At 53.1% G+C, this 17,735-nt stretch overlaps 1 protein-coding gene across 1 annotated transcript in view; it reads left to right on the forward strand.

Annotated features, from left to right (window-relative positions):
- The window catches only part of CRACR2B (calcium release activated channel regulator 2B), a 28,548-nt gene extending 13,912 nt beyond the window's left edge, over positions 1-14,636 (forward strand). Inside the window, exons 12-21 of the mRNA XM_026034791.1 lie at positions 3,697-3,776; positions 5,970-6,258; positions 6,435-6,576; positions 6,818-6,899; positions 9,127-9,241; positions 10,345-10,452; positions 11,205-11,281; positions 12,056-12,149; positions 13,513-13,562; positions 14,544-14,636. Of these exons, the coding sequence (XP_025890576.1) occupies positions 3,697-3,776; positions 5,970-6,258; positions 6,435-6,576; positions 6,818-6,899; positions 9,127-9,241; positions 10,345-10,452; positions 11,205-11,281; positions 12,056-12,140 (978 nt within the window). The 3' untranslated portion in view covers positions 12,141-12,149; positions 13,513-13,562; positions 14,544-14,636. The remainder of the gene's footprint in view (positions 1-3,696; positions 3,777-5,969; positions 6,259-6,434; positions 6,577-6,817; positions 6,900-9,126; positions 9,242-10,344; positions 10,453-11,204; positions 11,282-12,055; positions 12,150-13,512; positions 13,563-14,543) is intronic.
- The last annotated feature ends 3,099 nt before the right edge of the window (positions 14,637-17,735 follow it).

Consider the following 17,735-nt stretch of genomic DNA (forward strand, 5'->3'; position numbering starts at 1 on the left):
CCGAGTTCCTGTGGGTGGACCCACGGGTCTGTGGGCATTGCAATTCAGGCAGGTGCCTGGCTGGATGTAAAGCTGGGGCACCTCTCTTGTCCTCTCCTGTCTTCTCCACTGCTAGGACAGCCACGGATGGACTCGAGAGGGGCAGTCACGGCAGAGGAGCTGCCTTTGCTCCTCTCCTTCCTGGGCAGGCAGGAGCAGCAGACTGAACTCTGGCCACCAGCATCCCTCAGCTGGCCAGGCTGGGTCATGCTGGGCTGATCAACCTGTACTGGAAGGAGGTTTTTTCTTTTTCCATTGACAACCTGAGCCACTCTCATTTTAGTCTGCAGGAAAGCAGGGCTGCAAGGGATTGCAGAGATGCTGCTGTCATTTAGCACCTGCAGAAAGTCTGCCCGCAGCCTGTCCCGTGGGAGGAGGGACAGGAGATGATAATGTCCTGCACAGCCAAAAAGGAAAACCAACCTTCTGATGTGGGCTCCTACTGTGTAGCACGCTCCCCAGCATCGAGTATAGATTTCTTTTTAGCCTGGAAAACCATGTGTGTCTTTACTACCCTCTGCTGGGAAGGATTGTGTTATTTCTGTGAAATGCAGGTGTGATGAACAGGGGTTCTTTCATAGGAAAGACATTAAACTGACCGGAGGGAGCGTTGGGCTGTGTGTGATTGATGGCAACCCACAGCCACTGCTCCTTTGCACTTCCCAGTGCCTGGTTTAGGGCATTGCTCTTTGTGAGAGTTTCTGGCCTTGCCAGGGTGGGCAGGCCTGGCCCCAGAGCTGTGCAACACCTTTTCTTCTGGTGGCCACGTCACCGGCAGCGCCAAGGCTGCGGGTGCCCTTTAGATCCCAGAGCTGCAGGATCCTTCTGCACCCACCTGGCTGTGCTGCGTTTGCATGCTGGTCTTATCCTGGGTGAGCAAACTTCATGTCCGTTCCCTGCGAGGGGTGTCCGGGGACTTTGGCAGCACTGGACATGCATCTGCATTTCACTGACAAACCAGAAGATGCTTTCATTTTCTTTCCCATTGGAAACACGTCTGTGTACGCTGTCACTGTGGAATCCTTGGCCTTGTGTGTTGTTACAGTTGCAGTGTTGCATCTGTCCCTTTGCCATCCCTGCGAAAATCCAAATGTTACACAAAGCTGGCAAGCCAATAAAGCATGGCAGAACCAATGGGCAAATGCACCTGGTTGTTTCTTCTTTCTTCCCCAGGTACGTACAAGGGAGGCTCTTTCCTCCCCGAGCAGGGCAGTGCAGCAGCAGGTTGCCTGAGGGCCGTGACTCAGCTGGGCCTCTGTGAGCTGCAATGCAGCTTCCTTGTTCCCTGTGTGGAGAGAGAGCCCTTGACTGAACCTGCTGTTCCCAGCTCAACCTCCCGAGGCTTCCTCCTCTCTTCCCACTGGAGAACTGCTTGTTGGCTGAACCGCAGCCTAATATCAGTGCTGGCAGACGGGTCATTGCAAACTTGAGGATCCCTTGGCTTGGACGATATGTGCTGCACAGTTGTGAGCCTCCTAGAGCGGCCCAGAGCCAGGCAGCACCAAGCACAGCCAGTAAGGCCACAGCTTGTTGGCTGTAGGACGCTTCAGGTGTGGAGGTCATTTCTGTCTGAGTTTCCCTGTTTGTTTTAAACTGCATCCTTTTCCCTTGCTCTGGAAACTAAGTTGCTGAGAGATGGCTGTCCATGCTGGATGGCTTGTTCTGGCCCATGGAGCAGCTTTTTATTTTTTTGCCTATTAAATAAGTCTGGAGGTTATTGAAGGAGTATCTTCATAGTCTTCCCTTGGGCAGCACCAAGGAGGACCTGTCAGGAGCTGCCTGCAGGTGTTCAATGAGCTCAAGACTAATCTTGCACGAGGGCACGGAGTGCACCCTGAGCAAGTTTGCGGATGACACCAAGCTGGGTGGAGTGGCCGACACTCCGGAGGGCTGTGCTGCCATCCAGAGGGACCTGGACAGGCTGGAGAGTTGGGCAGAGAGGAACCTCATGAGGTTCAATAAGGACAAGTGCAGGGTCCTGCACCTGGGGAGGAATAACCCCAGGCATCAGTACAGATTAGGGGTCGACCTGCTGGAAAGCACCTCCACGGAGAGGGACCTGGGAGTCCTGGTTGACACTAAGTTAACCATGAGTGAGCAGTGTGCCCTCGTGGCCAAGAAGGCCAATGGSATCCTGGCCTGCATCAGGAGGAGBGTTGCCAGCAGGTCAAGGGAGGTGATTCTGCCCCTCTACTCAGCTCTGGTGAGGCCGCACCTGGAGTACTGTGTTCAGTTCTGGGCACCCCAGTATAGGAGGGACGTGGAGCTTCTGGAGAGGGTCCAGAGAAGGGCAACCAGGATGATCAAGGGAATGGAACATCTCTCGTATGAAGAGAGGATGAGTGAGCTGGGCCTGTTTTCTCTGGAGAAGAGACGGCTCAGAGGGGATATGATTAATATGTATAAGTTCAGGAAGGGAGAATGCAGGGAGGAAGGGGACAGGCTGTTCTCACTGGTGGCCAGCGATAGGACGAGGGGTAATGGCCACAAGCTGAAACACAAGAAGTTCCGTCTCCAGGTGAGGAGGAACTTCTTTACTGTTAGGGTGACAGAGCAGTGGAACAGGCTGCCCAGGGGGGTTGTGGAGTCTCCTTCTCTGGAGGTCTTCAAAACCCGCCTGGATGCCGCCCTGTGCCACATGCTCTAGGTGGGCCTGCTTGAGCAGGAAGGTTGGACTAGATGATCTCTAGAGGTCCCTTCCAACCTTAAATATTCTGTGAATCTGTGAATCTGTAATCTGGCCAGGCTACAGACAGCTCTTCTTCCCCCACTTTTGCCCTCAGAAATAACTTGTGAGGACGTGTTCAAAATCTATGGATTTACAGAGCTAGGGTGGTGGGCACCTTGCCATGTTGTGTATGAGGACAGAAGAGTTAGGCTGGCTGCACGAGGCAGCGAGGTCAGGCTTGAGCCCAGTGTTTGGGGTAGCTGGGGCGCATCCCCTCTCTGCTCCAGGCTTTCCTGTATGGTCTCTGGCAAACTGCTTGTCCCGGACTCTGCTGGGGATGACCAGGCTGCTTCATCTGGGGCAGGAGGGTTGCAAGAGGAACCGTTTTCTGCTTCTCTGGGGGTAAATGCTGGCTGCCATAGCGAGTGTGGTGAGCGTCGCGACGGGCAGGAAGGCCTGGAGAGGGACACGTGTGTGAGGCAGGTTGTGCCCCCTGCCCTGGGCAGAGCCACCTCCTGCCTAACGGGCTGTTCCTGGGGAGCCCGTGCAGCTAAGGGTGAGCACCTGGGCTGGGGGGCGGCAGTGCCCTCTGAAGAAGGGGCAGCCGATGTCTGCCACAAGCCACAAGCACAAGAAAAGGGCAGATGGGGAAGGAGAATCAGCTGTAGCACAAGCTGGAGGACAAGCCTTAGAAAAGACATCTCTGGCTGTCTTGAGAAGGACTCCAGTTTTGAGTACCATCAATTTGGTTGTATTTTGTGGCGGAGGGGAAAGCGGCCTCAGTGGTACCTTCTTGCGTGAGAAAGAGCAAGCCCTCTGCTCAGCCCTCTTCAAAGCCTCGGGGTGGGCTCCAGCACTGCACGTTGTGGGGCTGGAAGGGCTCCAGTCCTCCCCTCAAAGTGGTCACAGAAGTGATGAGTGGCTGACCTGGGAGTGGCTGGGTTCCTGCCTCCTAACTGTTCTTCATCCCTTCTCTTTTCAACTTCCAGGCGCCTCAGAGCAAAAAGCCCCTGTTGAAGAAAGGGTCAGTGCTAGGCAGTTATCTGCTGGACGACAAGCCGGTCAAACGGTTAGCTGGGCGTCTGTGTCGTGTTTGTGGTGTCAGTGTGTGCCCACTGGAGTCCCCTGTCAGTCCAGCTGTGTCCTGTGTCTGGTTCCCCCTCAGCACTGGCTCACTGTTGGGGAGTGGTGGGATGTGACTTGAGTGTGGCTCCAACCACCTCCTGGCACAAAAGGATGGTGTTGGTGGGGAGCTAAGGAGGCTTTTGGACAACCTCCACACTGTGATGGCCCCACTCATGCAGCAATGGGGAAGCAAATCTACATGCCATCAGAGGCTGGGGGAGAGTGTTCTGGGGAAAGGATGGGAATCAGGAAGGCTGCCTTAATGACTGAGCCAGGCAGCTCTGTTAAAATGACCGCATCATTCCCATGTGTACCAGCTCCTCCTTTGGCAGAAATCCTGTCCATGGTGCCTTATGCCCCAGACGTATCCCCAGGGCTTGGCAAAGGGCAGGAGTTGCACAAGGCTGGTGTTGTGTCCAGCAGCTGGCAGCCCCAAGGAGAAGGCCCAGCTTCAGGAGGGCTCATCCTGCCCATCTCCCTCCTCACCTGCACAGACACCTCCCCTCCAGCTGGCAGGCACATGTCCCTGTGTGGCCCAAACCACAGGTTTTATTTGCAGATAGCACAGTGGCTTCAGTAGCCACGTACACTCGCTTGTCTGATCTGTGCTGGCTGTAAGCATCAGCCGTTGCAGGTGAACGTGCTCCAAACACGTGTGTTGGCCTAAACCCTGCTTCACTTCACAGGCTGGAGAGGCCAGGCCAGCCCAAGTCTGGCTTGGAACTGGATCTCCGCTGGACTAACTGGCCTCAGACAGCTTTTAAGACTGCACAATTCCTTGTTCCCTACCAGATCTCTGTGGAAAGTTCCCATTCCTCCGTGGCTTCTTCTAGTGCCAAATGGAAGATGTAAATCTAGGCTGAGAGTTTATTCCAGGTGCAACTTGGCCTTGATGCTTGTTATTCTTGTAGAGGCCTTTAGGAATTGAGCTTCAGGCGTCTGAGCTTGTGGACTGCTAGAAAAACAAGTTAATAGTAGAGCTGGCTTGATTCCTTAGCGAGGTCAGGGGAGTTCTCGGCTAGTCACCCTTAGGAGTGAAAGAGGAGAGTTGTTGCCTTTGCTCCTGTGCTTGTGCCTAGTGAAAAAGTTGCGGAGAGGTGGGATGTTCTGCCTGTGCACAAACCGACTGCAGGAAGGCTTTGGTCTCTCTTCTTTGGTCTCTCCATTTGGTGGCCAGTAAAAGTAATGGAGGTCTGTGGTGGATGAAGTCTTCTGGTGACGTTCTAAGCCTTCCCACTTCTTTCTGTAATTCTTTAATAATGGAAGGCTGCAACAGAACTAAGATACTTCCTTGCCCCTTGGCAGCAATTCTAGCAGTTTAAAACAGTTAAATCTAGTTGGTGCTGTTGAAAAATATCCCTCTGCCTCCTTTGCTGGGGTGGCTGATGTGTGTCAGCCCGCTCCTGTGCATCCACAGGGGTCTATCCCCTATGCGACCGCTCCAGGACAGGGCTCGGGCTGGCAGGCGTCCCCACGTACCTCCTGGCTAGAAGCTGCGTGGCTGCAGGAGCACAGACGTCGGCAGCACCCGCGCACCCGTCCCCCGTGGGGCAGGTGGGGTGCCGGGGCGGCCGGCGGCCTGCACTGTGCCCCGCGCAGCGCCGGGGCGCGAGGGGCTGATCGGGGCGCGGGCTGCGCGCCTGCAGCACGGGGCAGCACGCCGGCCGCGCGCCCGACAGCCCTCGCCCTGAGCCCCGCGCTCACAGCCCTCCTGGCTCACCTGCACATCGGGAGAGGTGGTGGTGGAGACTTGCTGAGGATGTTTTAGCTCTGTCTTCCTCCAGTGGCCCCTGTGTGCTTGATGTGCTGTCTTGTTTTTTGATATTGGGGGAAGTGGGAGGCGAAGAAGCCCTGAAAAATCCAGAAGGTGGGAAGCTTTTATTAAGATTAATGAAATACATGTGAGCACATGTAAGTGTGGCATAGCTCATGAGCCACCAGGCTTCCCCCAGCTGCCGGGGTGCAGCTGGTGTCTTAGTCACAGTTGCATAGGGAGTAGGGTACGTGTGAGACAGAGTCCTGCAAGCCTGTCATAGGCACCCAGTGGATCACACTGGTTGTTTTGGGGACTTGCAACCTCCTCCTCTTCCCTTCTCCTCCCAAATCCCATTTGTGGTGCCTGTGGACTTTGATACAGACAACTAGCTTCTGCGGACCATCCCTTCACCTTCCCTGTGGATGTGGCAATGGAAGAACCCAGCAGGAAGAACTGCAAATATTTCCCAGGCAATGGGACAGAGTTGCAAGTGGGAAAAGGTGTGAACTTTGGAGAGAAGAGCAGAGGTGAGGAGAGGTGGTCGGCAGCAACAGATGCTGAGAGGCTGAAGGTGACTTTGAAGAGTGATATTGACTGCAGAAAAACAGCAGATGGATCAGATGATGCTCCATTGCCTCCCAGAGGACAGCCCATTGGCACAGAAACCAGGGTGAGTCTCTCAGTTGTTAGTGGTTCTTCCTCAAACACTTGCTCCCAGGGGGTTGAGGATTTCTCACTCTCTTCCCAGCTAGCTCCATAGGTTTATAGGGCAGGCATCTGTTGCCAAAATCAAAGCACGGCCTGTAACTGGGCTTCTGAAAACTGCATCCCTTTCTTCCATTGCAGCTCCAAGCACAGGAACCAGCCACTTGTTCCCCAGATCGCATATTTAAAGTTGTTTTTGTGGGCAACTCCGGCGTTGGGAAGAGTTCCTTCATCCACCGCTTTTGCCATGATAGGTTCTTGACGGATCTCAATGCCACCATTGGTAAGTAAAGGAGTTCCTGACCTGTCCAGCTAAAAGGAGTGGGAATGCCTAGCTGGATATAGGCTTTCCCCCTGCTGCTATTTAATCCACACAGTTTCTGACCCTAAAGGTGAAGGCAATCTCATCTCAGTTTCCAGTCAATCTTCTAATTTCCCTGAAATAAATGCTGCTGGTACTGCCTTGCAAAGGCAAGCTGTTCCCTCTGCGTCCTGTCTTACAATCACTGTTGTCTCCTTGACAGGTATTGATTACCAGGTGAAGAATCTGATGGTGGATAACACCCAGGTTGCCTTACAGCTTTGGGATACAGCTGGACAAGAGAGGTAAACAATTTCTGTGCAGATTCCCCATTGCCAGGCTCAAGATAAGAAAGAGAAGACGAAGGGGCAGCAAGGACATTCTTGATCCTGTCTGTGAAAAGATGGTCAGATGCAGAGGGACTGAAGTGTCCAGCAGCTCTTCTATTGTTAGGCCTGAGGCAAAAGTCCACACCAGAGAGTTAAAGAAGTTGTGTATTTGATGAAGACAACTTTGAGGGCTAACAAGAGAGTATGTTTCTATATGCCTGACTCTTACACTAGTGGCTTCAAGTAGTCTTCCCATAAATGACTGTATAGTGGGCTTCAAAGCTCTTCTAGTCCTTGAAGTTCTTCTTTAGCCCTCTAATGGAAGAGCTATGAGACCAAAACCTCTGTGTAACAGTTTCTCCAGCTGAGATAGAACTAAAAACTCTGGATTGATGTCCTGTTCTCTGATCCTGGTGACCTCTAGTTTCAAAATTGGAAGCCACAACTAGACGTTGTCACCAATGCTGCTTGATGGGGAGCAGAGTAGTGGAAGGAGACTCTTCATCCTCAGCTCCTACCAGTGAGGAAGGCCTGCTGCTGCCTTAATGTAACTTGCATTCTGCTTAGGATGTACTTTGGAGCTAAAGATGGAAAGCCACTTCAAGGGGTCTGTTCCCCTCAGAGCCTGATAAAATAAGTGTTGTGTATTTTGTGCTAAATATGGTACAGGACCAGGCTGTTGAGCCAGCAGTGGAGGTCATGGGAAGATTATAACCTTGAGCTGTGCTATCTGGGATTAATACTGTTGTCTGTCTTTGCCAGCTAGGCCATGCAGGTCTGGTGGGAATATACTTTTTTTCTTTCTCTTCTAAATTCAAGCTTTGTGTAAAAGAAATCATGATTTTCCATCTAGGGGACTGCTGCAGTTATTCCACTGCTGAAGTAGAGCAGCAAGATGGAGTTGCTATTACATGAAATGTGACATTTTACTGAGGCCAGATTATATCAGATGTTAAATTCAAGATACCGTCTCTGCAGAAGGCTCTTTAGGGTAGAGCAGACATCTCCTGCAGCTTTAGCAGGTCTTAAATGTGTGCCTGCAAGGAGGAACTTGGCTGAATAGTTTTCCAGACTAGAAAACATGAGAAGAAGAAAATACTTTTTTCTCTTGAGAAATACTAATTGCTTCTGATTGAAGGTGTCCAATCAAATATCCTGTGAAAGAGAGAGGGATTCCTCAGAGCATATGGCGAAGAAGTCTATGGTGACTTCCTTGAGCCTGGTTCATGCTACATTTGATGTTTCTATTGGAATGTGTGGCGTGTCCTGGAGTTCCAGACACCCCTTGATTGTCAAAGATGCAGTCCGTGTTTCTCAATTGCATTAACCTACCAGAATGCTGTGCCCTTACTTGGGCCAGGACTATCAACTGGAGAATTCAAGAAGGCCCCTCCTTGCTGTAGGTTTTCTTGGCTCTTAGTAGCACAGCAGAGCTTATTATCCTGTACAGGGCTGAAATACACAGCTCTGTAGTTGAGATTGCAGTGCCTGTGCTGCATTTGATTCCATCTGTTTGCAAGCAATGTAATATTGTGTCACGGTACTACCAAGGCATATTTAAGATTTAATTTTAATTTTTTTTCTTTAGTTTTCTAGTTTATTCCCCTAATACAAATCTATGGAGGATAAAGTAGATATCTGTTGGGAATTTCTTCTGGGAACCTTATTTAACGGCTAGATTTATGCATGAGGGCATTGCTTTATAGATTAGAAATTGGCTTTGGAATCAGACTGTGTCTGTGCCGAGGTCCTAATAGCTCTTTTGGCAGCGCTGGGGCAGACATCATTCGAGCCTCATTTACGCTGCGGCACAGCTTAGCCTGCAGATTCCTCCACACTTCAGGGAAAGGTTGTGGTTTCGCCACCCATCCCCCTTGTTACAGACAATTACTTTGTACTGCCCCACCTGAATAGACCCATCTCTGTTTCCTTCCTCCTGAAGTGGAAGGAATTTTCTTCCTGCTTTCTCAGCATCATGCTTAGTCCCGGCTGCTTTGTTCTTCTCAGAAATGGGGCCTTGAAATCCCATGGATTTGCCCTGTCTGATACCAGCCTGGGCACACACCAGCCCCAGTGGATGGGTGTCTCCATGTGGCTGCTTGGCCTTGCAGAGGGTCTGCACTAAAAGACACACAGTCCTGCTCTGTTTCCTGCTGTTACCAGACGTGGCTTTGAGAGCACCTTGGGTTTCTTTTGGACTCAGGTTCCGGAGCATTACCAAGCAGTATTTCCGGAAGGCGGATGGGATCCTGGTCATGTACGACATCACGGCCGAGTGCTCCTTCACGGCAGTGCGGAACTGGATGAGCAGCGTGCAGGTGAGAGCAGGGCAGCTCTCTAATGCTGCCTCCTCTGCCTCCCCTCCGGGAGCGACGTTCTTGGAGGCCCCAAGGTGGGTCCCAGATGCTGTGGGCACTGCCTGGGCTTTGGACCAGCTGCTTGTAGTTCTAAGGGAGCCGGTGGCCCCCCCTTAAATGAGCTGGGGTGTTTCCACAGCAGAAGCCGGTGGGAGCTGCCGGAGCAGCGAGGCGTGTTTGTGCCCGGCCTGTGCCCGCTGGCAACGTCCCGTAAAGCTGGCACGTCGGCCCGGCGCTGCGCTGGGGACAGGAGCTCCCCTGGGTGCAGCCCCTCCGTAGGGAAGAGACGGCTCTGCGCTGCGGGCAGGCGCTCAAACCTGCAGCGTGCGAGTACGGCAGTTCGGGGAGATCGCCAAGATCCTGATTACTGTGGAATTTCTGGATGAGATTGTGTAATACCTGCAACAGCTTCTCTCTTAACCACTGCTGAACTGTTCTCTTCCCTCACTTGCTGTAGCTTTAACTCTTGATTGTTTGTTTTTGGTGACTGTTTGTTTTTGGTTCTGTGAGTTTGTTTGTTTGTTTCTTAACTTCCAAGCTCCCAACAAAAAATATTAATGACTATTTCTGTGAGGTTTGTGTCTGTGTGGGAAGACAGAAATACTTTGATTTGTGTAATTTAGATATGTTGTGTGTCAATTCAGAGTTGAAGTGAAATTGTCAAGTTTTTAAAACAACTATTGAATTCATAAGAAACCTCGTATGAACTTAAATTTCTAGTGGCCTGGTAGGACAAACTTAGGTCTTTAGGTTTCTTATTTCCTAGAGAGGAATTTGAATTGAGACCAGTCTCCCCTCTCTATGAATCCCAGCTGTACGCTCCAAGCACTTGGAATATATTCCCATAGTTTAAACTTCCCTGCACAGATCCCTGGGGTCACTTGTGGAATGGCCCTTTAAGCAAGCAATATGGAATATTTTGGCAGCTTCTTCGGGGTCCTTGATTCTGTTGCCATTGCAGTCAGTGGCAAAGCTCCTGTTTACGAAAGCTGGAATAGGATCTGCTTCAGGATATTGCTGTGCCTTGGATGAATCTCAAGTGCTTTGCTCTGTTCCTTCTGCAGGAAGGTATTGAGGATGGAGCTGTGATCTTCCTGCTTGGAAATAAAACGGATGCTGTGCCGAGAGGGGCCCGGCGCGTGCCCAAGGTGGAGGGGGAGAGGCTGGCGAAGGTGTGACTGGGCTCTGCAGCCCCTGATCCCGGCGAGCAGGGCAGCGCTTCGGAGCTCGGAGCCGTTCCCGTACGCGGGGCCTGCCCTCTACCCCTGCCTGTTCTCCAAGGCAAACAAGTGCCCAGGTCCCGTGGGTACCGGGGAGGATGAGGTCCGGCCTGTGGCAGACCCTGCTCCTTGGGCAGTGTGTTCTTCCTTGGGCTGGATGCCTCCTGGCAGTGGTGCCTGGCCTTCCTCAGGGAGCTGGTTTTTCCCACGCACTGCACAGTCCTCCCTCGCTCCTTGTGTTTGCATGCCTGGTGGTACCTCACCCTCGAGGGCACCTTGAGGGTACCTCATCCTCGCCTGCTGGGCAGGAGGAAGAGGGTCTCGGAGCTCTTCCCACGAACTGGGCTCTGTAGCACAAACATGAGGCAGTCTGTGTACCCTGGGGGAAAGGGCCCTTCCCAGATAACTATCCCCTTCGTGGATGCTCCAGCTGGGCCCCATGCTGCTGAACAGCCACCTCCCATTCCCACCTAGCCGAGCAGGATGTGGTCTTGCCCTCCCACCCTCGGAGGGGCTACGGCAGCAGCAGCCGCTCGCAGCAAAGCGGGGTGACCCCTGTGCGGGTGCTGGGCAGGGAAGGGGCTGGGCCCAGCAAGGGGGGTGACCCCTGTGCGGGTGCTGGGCAGGGAAGGGGCTGGCTCCGAGGGCGCTGGTGGGTGGTATGGGAGCCCGCAGCAGACAGCGGCTTGCTCTGCTCTCTGCAGGAATACAAGGCTGTTTTCTACGAGTGCAGCGCCATGGCTGGCTGCAACATCGTGGAGCCCATGCTGCACATGGCCAGGTCAGTGAAACGGCCTTAGTTTGAATATTTAGTCAGAAAAAGCTTTGGGTAATATCCCAGGCTTTAGGATGGCATTTTTGTTTTAAACTCTATATGCACCTGTAATGTTTTCTCTTCTTTAGTGTATTAAGCATTATACAGAATGTGATATTTTAGTGGCAGTATTTTTTTAAGAGGATACATAAGGCACTTTATAAGGCTGAAGAAAGTTTGCTTCAAGATTTTTAAGTTTTAAAAAAGCAAGTATTTCTGAAAAGAAAAAGCCTTTGAAATTTTACAACAAAAATATCCTCTTGCTTTCTCTTCCTGCTTCCCCTCCTGCTGCATCTTCTTTGTTAACCTCGCAGCAGGCCTTCGCTGTTTATTAACTGGGATGACTTATTCAGCAGCTGGGTGAATCACCTCCCCCGCAGCGCAGGCCTTTCACGCGCTTTATTGCCCTGGTTCTGCAGGGGATGATCAGGCAGGTGAAGCGAGCGGCCTGGGATCCTGCCAGCAGTCTGGGAGCTGGGAAATAAGGCACAGAGCGCTCCAGCCCCGGTCTGGTGCTTTGACAGCCATGCCATCCCTTCTTGTACATGTCCAGTCTTTCTCCCTGGTCATTTCCTCATGGAAATTTATGGTTATTTTCTGTATAGGTTATTTATCCAACCTCCAAACACGGCCAGCTTTTTGGCCAGTCGCTTTTCAACATCCTATATGGTCTTGGCAGATGCTTTGGCAGGAAGAGCTCAGTATCCAGACTGTGCTTTTGATCTGTGCGGCTTGTTCCAGGTTGCTGACAGCTCAGGAAGACAGGCAGAGGGAGACTGCCCTGCACCTGGAAGACGTCGGCAGGTGGAGAGGGTGCTGCACCTAAGGCACGTCAGTAAGTCCGCAAGAGACACAGGCCGGAGCGCAAAGCTGGGCTCCTCTTGGGCAGGCTGGTTCTGCTGGTCCAAGCTCTGCACAGGCTCAGGGAAGGTGCACGGTTTCCCCAGCTGGGAGGATCCAAGGACTAAATCAGGACAAAATGGACATATTATCTGCACTGCTCCATTTCCCACTTTTCCCTACAGCTTTGGTCTCTGGAGGTCTCTACTTCTTGGGAGGAACTTTGCTGGTATTGGTTAATGGCACCAATTGGGGCTCCAGTGGCACCAACAGAGCAGCTCCAGTGCTCTATTTACCGGGCACTTTGGCTTGACTGGCCAGCACTGCAGTTAGCTAGCTCCACCTGTGGATGCGGTCTGTGCCGGAAAGCTGTTCATCCCAGTGGCTTTCTTCATTTTGTTGCCCTGCCAGACCTTGCCACTGAGCCTCTTGTACAGGGTACAGGACACAGAGCCGTTGCCCTGGGACTCACAGTGGACTTTATGGAACAGGTGCTGTTGTTTTACAACCGCCTGTTGCGGGAGCTGTGCGGTACCTACCGGGCGGCTGTACAGAGCCTGTGTCCAGCCTGAATGCTGCCTGTTCCCTGCCACACTCGTATGCTTTCCTAAAAAGATCTCCAGGAGTTGGGAGTTGACTTTCCTGCAGTGCTGAAAGGTCATGGATGGATCCCACCCTCCTGGTTTGACTGTAATGCCCCATCCCCTTTCTTCTTGAGCCTGTGGCTTTGTGTGGCTTTGAAATCTTGGGGGCAAGATGTGAAACTGCAGCTATGAAGCTGTCTGCCCAGCCTTACAGTACAGAGAGTGCCTATATTTATCCACTGTCCTTCCTCTCTTGGGATAAGGCAATTAGTCAGACTCCAATTCTGAGTGTCTGTTTGTTGCCCAGGTTTCTCTGGGAATATCCCATGCAGGAAAAGTACTCTGAGTCACTATAGCCCGTCAGCATTACGAAGATTTTTCCATGATCCTCCCTGTGCCACTTCCCTCTGATAGGGGAAAGGAAATTTCTCTCCACAAGAGTAGGATTCCTGACCAAAAGGAATGAGCTCCTGGCCAGTCCTTACTGCTGTCTGGCTATTAAACAGCGAGGGGTTCCATTGCTAAAAACACCTTTCAGAGACCAGGGAGCAGTAAGCTGGAAGAGGTCCTGCAGGGACTGGGGCTGTTGTTACTCGGTACACAGCACCAAACAGGCTGCCAGCAGAACCACTTGCTTTTTTTTTTTTTTTTTTTTTTTTTTGGGAAACTATGTGGGGAAACCAAAATCCTCTCTATTTGATCTTGAGACACTGCTGTAATTTTTAGATTGCTCGGTGATAACCCAAACATGGACATTGCTTTCTTGTTTTCTAGGCTATGTGTCTCTGAAGACAGATGTTCTCCCTTGTCTTTCCCTGCTGGTGGTAGGTACAGGAGGCTTGGAAAAGTCAAAAGCCTTTTTGTTTGTTTGTTTGTTTTTCTCTTTAAACACAGATAGAGTTTGGTTCCCTGAGGAAGGCAATGCAGAAAACTAAACTGGGGCAGATGCTTCCCAAATGTCTGGGGACAATGTAGTAGAGCAGAATTTTGTCATCCATACTAGGATGGAACAAAATTTGAGTGGGTTGCACTTGAACAAGAATGAGTACCAGAATGACAAGGATAGTTCAGTTTCTTATTAGAAAACCTAGACACTTTCAGTTCAAAGTGTCATTTGAACCTTCCTCCCCCTCCTCCTTTTTTTGCTCAGAATCTCTCCTGCTTTCAAATAGCAGCCGTGGGAGCAGGCACCTCGGCAAGCAACTCTGGGACCAAGCGCTGCATAAATAACAGCAGATAAAAGTGGTACCCTGAGATGGTGCCAGGCTGGGACAGGAGGCAAAAATAACTGAGGGCTTATTCCTGCACTGCATCAGCTGCAGTTCTTGGTAGACAGGTGACTCTTTGCACATAATTTGTAAGGCATTTTGAAATCCTAGCACAAGAAAACACTCATCTTGGTGCCTGGGTACTGTCCTGACTCATGTCACAGTGCAGCTGGGTGTACAGTCAGAGCTAGGGCACAGGAGGAAAAACAGCTGCTAACCAGCATGCAGAGTCCCCCGAACTTCACAGAGGCAAAGGGAACCCACTCTGCCTTTAGTGTCACTTCTTTTGTGATAACAGGTTAGGGATAAGCATAGCAGAAGTAGCCAGCTGCATGTCTCTGGAAAGCTGAAATGCTGTGTAAAACTTTCCCTCAGGTCAGATGCAGGAATCCCAAATGCTTGGGGTGTTTCTTCTCTTCTCCCTGTGACTGTGATGGATAACGTAGCAGGGGGGAAAATACCTTGTCAAATAGTAGAACTACTAGAAAAAGGCTCACGATAAACAAGGATCCTGATTCTCTGTTCTCCTCACTGCAGTCACCTGCTCCTGAACACGCTGGAGAAATGAGAGCACCTTACACCCACCTCACGTGCCTCCTTCCCAGGCTGGAGGCGCAGGCAGCTCTGTGGCAGAGCCAGGGTGCTCGGAGCGCGCCGGCCTCGCAGGACAAGGGCGCCTCATCCCACAGCGCGTGCACGCGTGCAGCCGGCTCCATGGGCTGTCTGGGAATGCCCTCTGCTCCTTCCAGCGCGCCTGCCTCCCAGGGCACTGCTGCCACCTCGGAGGCAGGCTGAGGTGCAACTCCTAGCAGAAATGCATGGCGTGCCTGCTGGGGTACCGCTTGGGCTCGTTATTCCAGCAGCCTGAACTCCATTTAAATGCATTTAATCAGTTCTTGCTATGGGGACCATGCAGTCTCTCCTGGATTGTTTTCTGCTTGTGTCTCATGCACTTTTGACCTTGCTTAATCTCTTACTCTATGTGTATTGAACAAGCGCTTAGGCTCTGGTTATAAACAGACCTTGTGCTCAGTTTGTGCTGTCTTTAACACTCTTTTCAGCTATCTCCTGGTCCATGTATCTCTCCAATAAACCTACAGTACTGCAGTTTTTAACTGTTAGCTCTTTCAAACAGTGTCATCCTGCTTCTTACTATTCACATTCAAACTTCAGTTGCAGAACAGCAGTAAGTGGGCTCCAGGTTGTGCATGCCTGGGAAGCATGCTTTAGGTGTTCCTTAAGCCAAGCTGTTTAATAAGGGCCAGGGCCAGGTCCTGCAAACCCTAGCACAGCTCTATGCCTTTTCTTATGCCAGCTAGAGTTAGCTTTTTTTTTTAAGGTAAAGGCTACGTACCTAAATGCTTGCAGAAGGTGCATTTGTGCACTGTGGGTACAGGTGGTGGCAGTGAGTGCTGCGGGCGAGCGGGCAGCAACCAAAGAGCGCATGCAAAGGGCAAAGTGTTGCCGAAAGGCCCTGCAGTGTCACTTCCTGCACGCTGTGACCGCAGGTCCCCGGCTACTCCCACAATAAGCTGGAGGGAACTGGGTCTCCTGGTACACGTCACCGCTGCCTTCCTGGCATGGCCCACAGATGCCACAGGGATGGCAGTGCTGCATAGCAATGCTGTTTGCTGAGGGATTTTTTTTAAACCCCTTCTGGTCCTTTTCTTTCATAATTCTGCTTATACTTGAAATGGAGCTTTTTTGCTTTCTTGTTGTTCTTGTATGTTTCTTCATACATGGATTTTACTTGCCCCTTCCAGGTCTGTGTGAAGCAGGTTCTCCCCTACTGCTTTTGGTCTAACGTGGCCCCTATTCTTGTGAAAAGGTCCTTCCTCTCTGCCTTTCTGGGGCCAAGGGGCCCTCTCTGGTTCCTTGTAAACTGGATGATGAATAAATAATGCAAAACGAAGCTGCCCTGGAGTGAATCTCTCCTAACAGTCCACGTGTGGCTTCTTGGCCTGGCTGTCTTGGTGTGTTGCCTGAAGGAAAGTGTGGTAGTGCTGCATTGATCTGCTTCCTCGCTGTGAGAGGGAGGAGATGGGCAGGAGAGCTGCACAGCAGTGATGAACACCCCGCGGGTCCCCAGCTGGCCTTCTCCTGTCCCCCTCTGCTCAGATCCCAACGTTTTCCTCCCTCTCATCCCCTGCACTGTGCGTTGAAGGGACTTGGCCACCAAAGGCAGCGAGCGACGGGCTTTGCCAGCACTCTCTGTGCAGAGCTGTTTCTTTGCACAGAGGTGTTCGGAGAGAACCTGGAATGAGATAATGGAGGGATGAGGCAGTGTGCCAGTCAGGGCTTGATTTACAGGATGGTTTATGGCGGGGGGGGAACAACTTTCAAGAAGCAGCTGCGAAGCACAGACCAACTCGCCGTGGGTGCAAGGCAGTGCCTCAGCTATGGAAACAGCAGCGCGTGCCGCGTTTCCCCCGCACACAAGCAGGGAGCGGGCGGCGGGACGAGGCGGTGCCGGGGGCGGCGCGGGCCGGGCCGGGCCGGGCTGGGGCCGCCCCGCGGGGTCGGGGTGGCGGCGCCCGCTGGGCGTCCCGGGCCGCGCAGGGCGGGACGCGCCGCCCCCCTTCCCTCCCTCCCGCCCTCCCTGCTCCGCCGCTTCCTCCCCCGCAGCGCGGTGGGGTCTGGCGTGAGGCGGCGCCGAGCGCTCCGGTGGCCGCGGAGAGGTGAGACGGGGCGCCCCGAAATGGCGGCCGCGCGGGCGGGGCGCGGCCGTTAGCGGGGCGCGAGGGTGGCCGTTAGCGGGAGGGGGGCGGGACGGCCGTTAGGGGGGTGCGAGGGTGGCCGTTAGCGGGGCGCGGCCGTTAGCGGGGCGGGGGGTGGCCGTTAGCGGGGCGCGGCCGTTAGCGGAGTGGGGGGGAAGCCGTTAGCGGGGCGCGGCCGTTAGCGGGGCGCGAGGGTGGCCGTTAGCGGGAGCAGGGCGCGCGGACCCTGCTCGCGGCGTTACGGGGCCGCACCCGAGCGCGCTGCGGGGCCGGGGCCGCTCGTGCCCGCGACGGGAGCGGCGCCTGCCCGGGCCACGGTGTCCAGCAGTAACTGCAGCAACAGCGCGGCAGCGGCGAGCGGCTTTTAGTGGTGGTTAACAACAACAACAACAACAACTAGTGGCGCCCGCCTGCGGCTCGCAGTGCCCGCCGCGCGGCCCGCCAGGGCTCCGGAGCCGCCGCCGGCAGCGGGCCGCTCCCCGGGGCTGCGGGCAGGTGCTGCGCGGCCCGCGGGAGCGGCCGCCGGGGCCCGCGGAGCCGCCTCGTGGCACCTGCAGCGCCCGCGGCGGCTCCGTGGGCGCCGGGGAGGCCCCTCGCGCCCGCCCGCCCGCACCGAGCGCGGGGCGAACCCTGCGGCCCTGCCGCTGCCGCTCTGGCCAAAACGCAGGGCGCTTCCTGGAACTTCTACCGGCTTTTGGTTTCGCCTTTTTAAGTTTTTAGTATTCATTGATGGAAATTCGGAAGCTTTGCAAAGTCTGTGCATTAGAAAGATGTTCCGAATGTTGCTGTAACTTGTGGAATTGGGTTTATTTCCCTGTCTTAGGTTTGACCACATTTCCGTTTTGTTCAAGTAAGATGCGGCCTTTAAGCTTAGCTTGTAGAACAGTTAGAGGCAGCGGAGGGGGAGAAGGATGTGCTTGCTGGAAAATCCAGGCTGTGTTCCCTTTCCTTTGCTTTCCGGAAGCTAAATCACACCTGGTGATGTGCTATCAAGCTGCTCTGTAGCATCCTT

Source organism: Nothoprocta perdicaria, unplaced genomic scaffold (assembly GCF_003342845.1).
Source record: "Nothoprocta perdicaria isolate Ctin4 unplaced genomic scaffold, notPer1 scaffold_15, whole genome shotgun sequence".
NCBI lineage: Eukaryota > Metazoa > Chordata > Aves > Tinamiformes > Tinamidae > Nothoprocta > Nothoprocta perdicaria.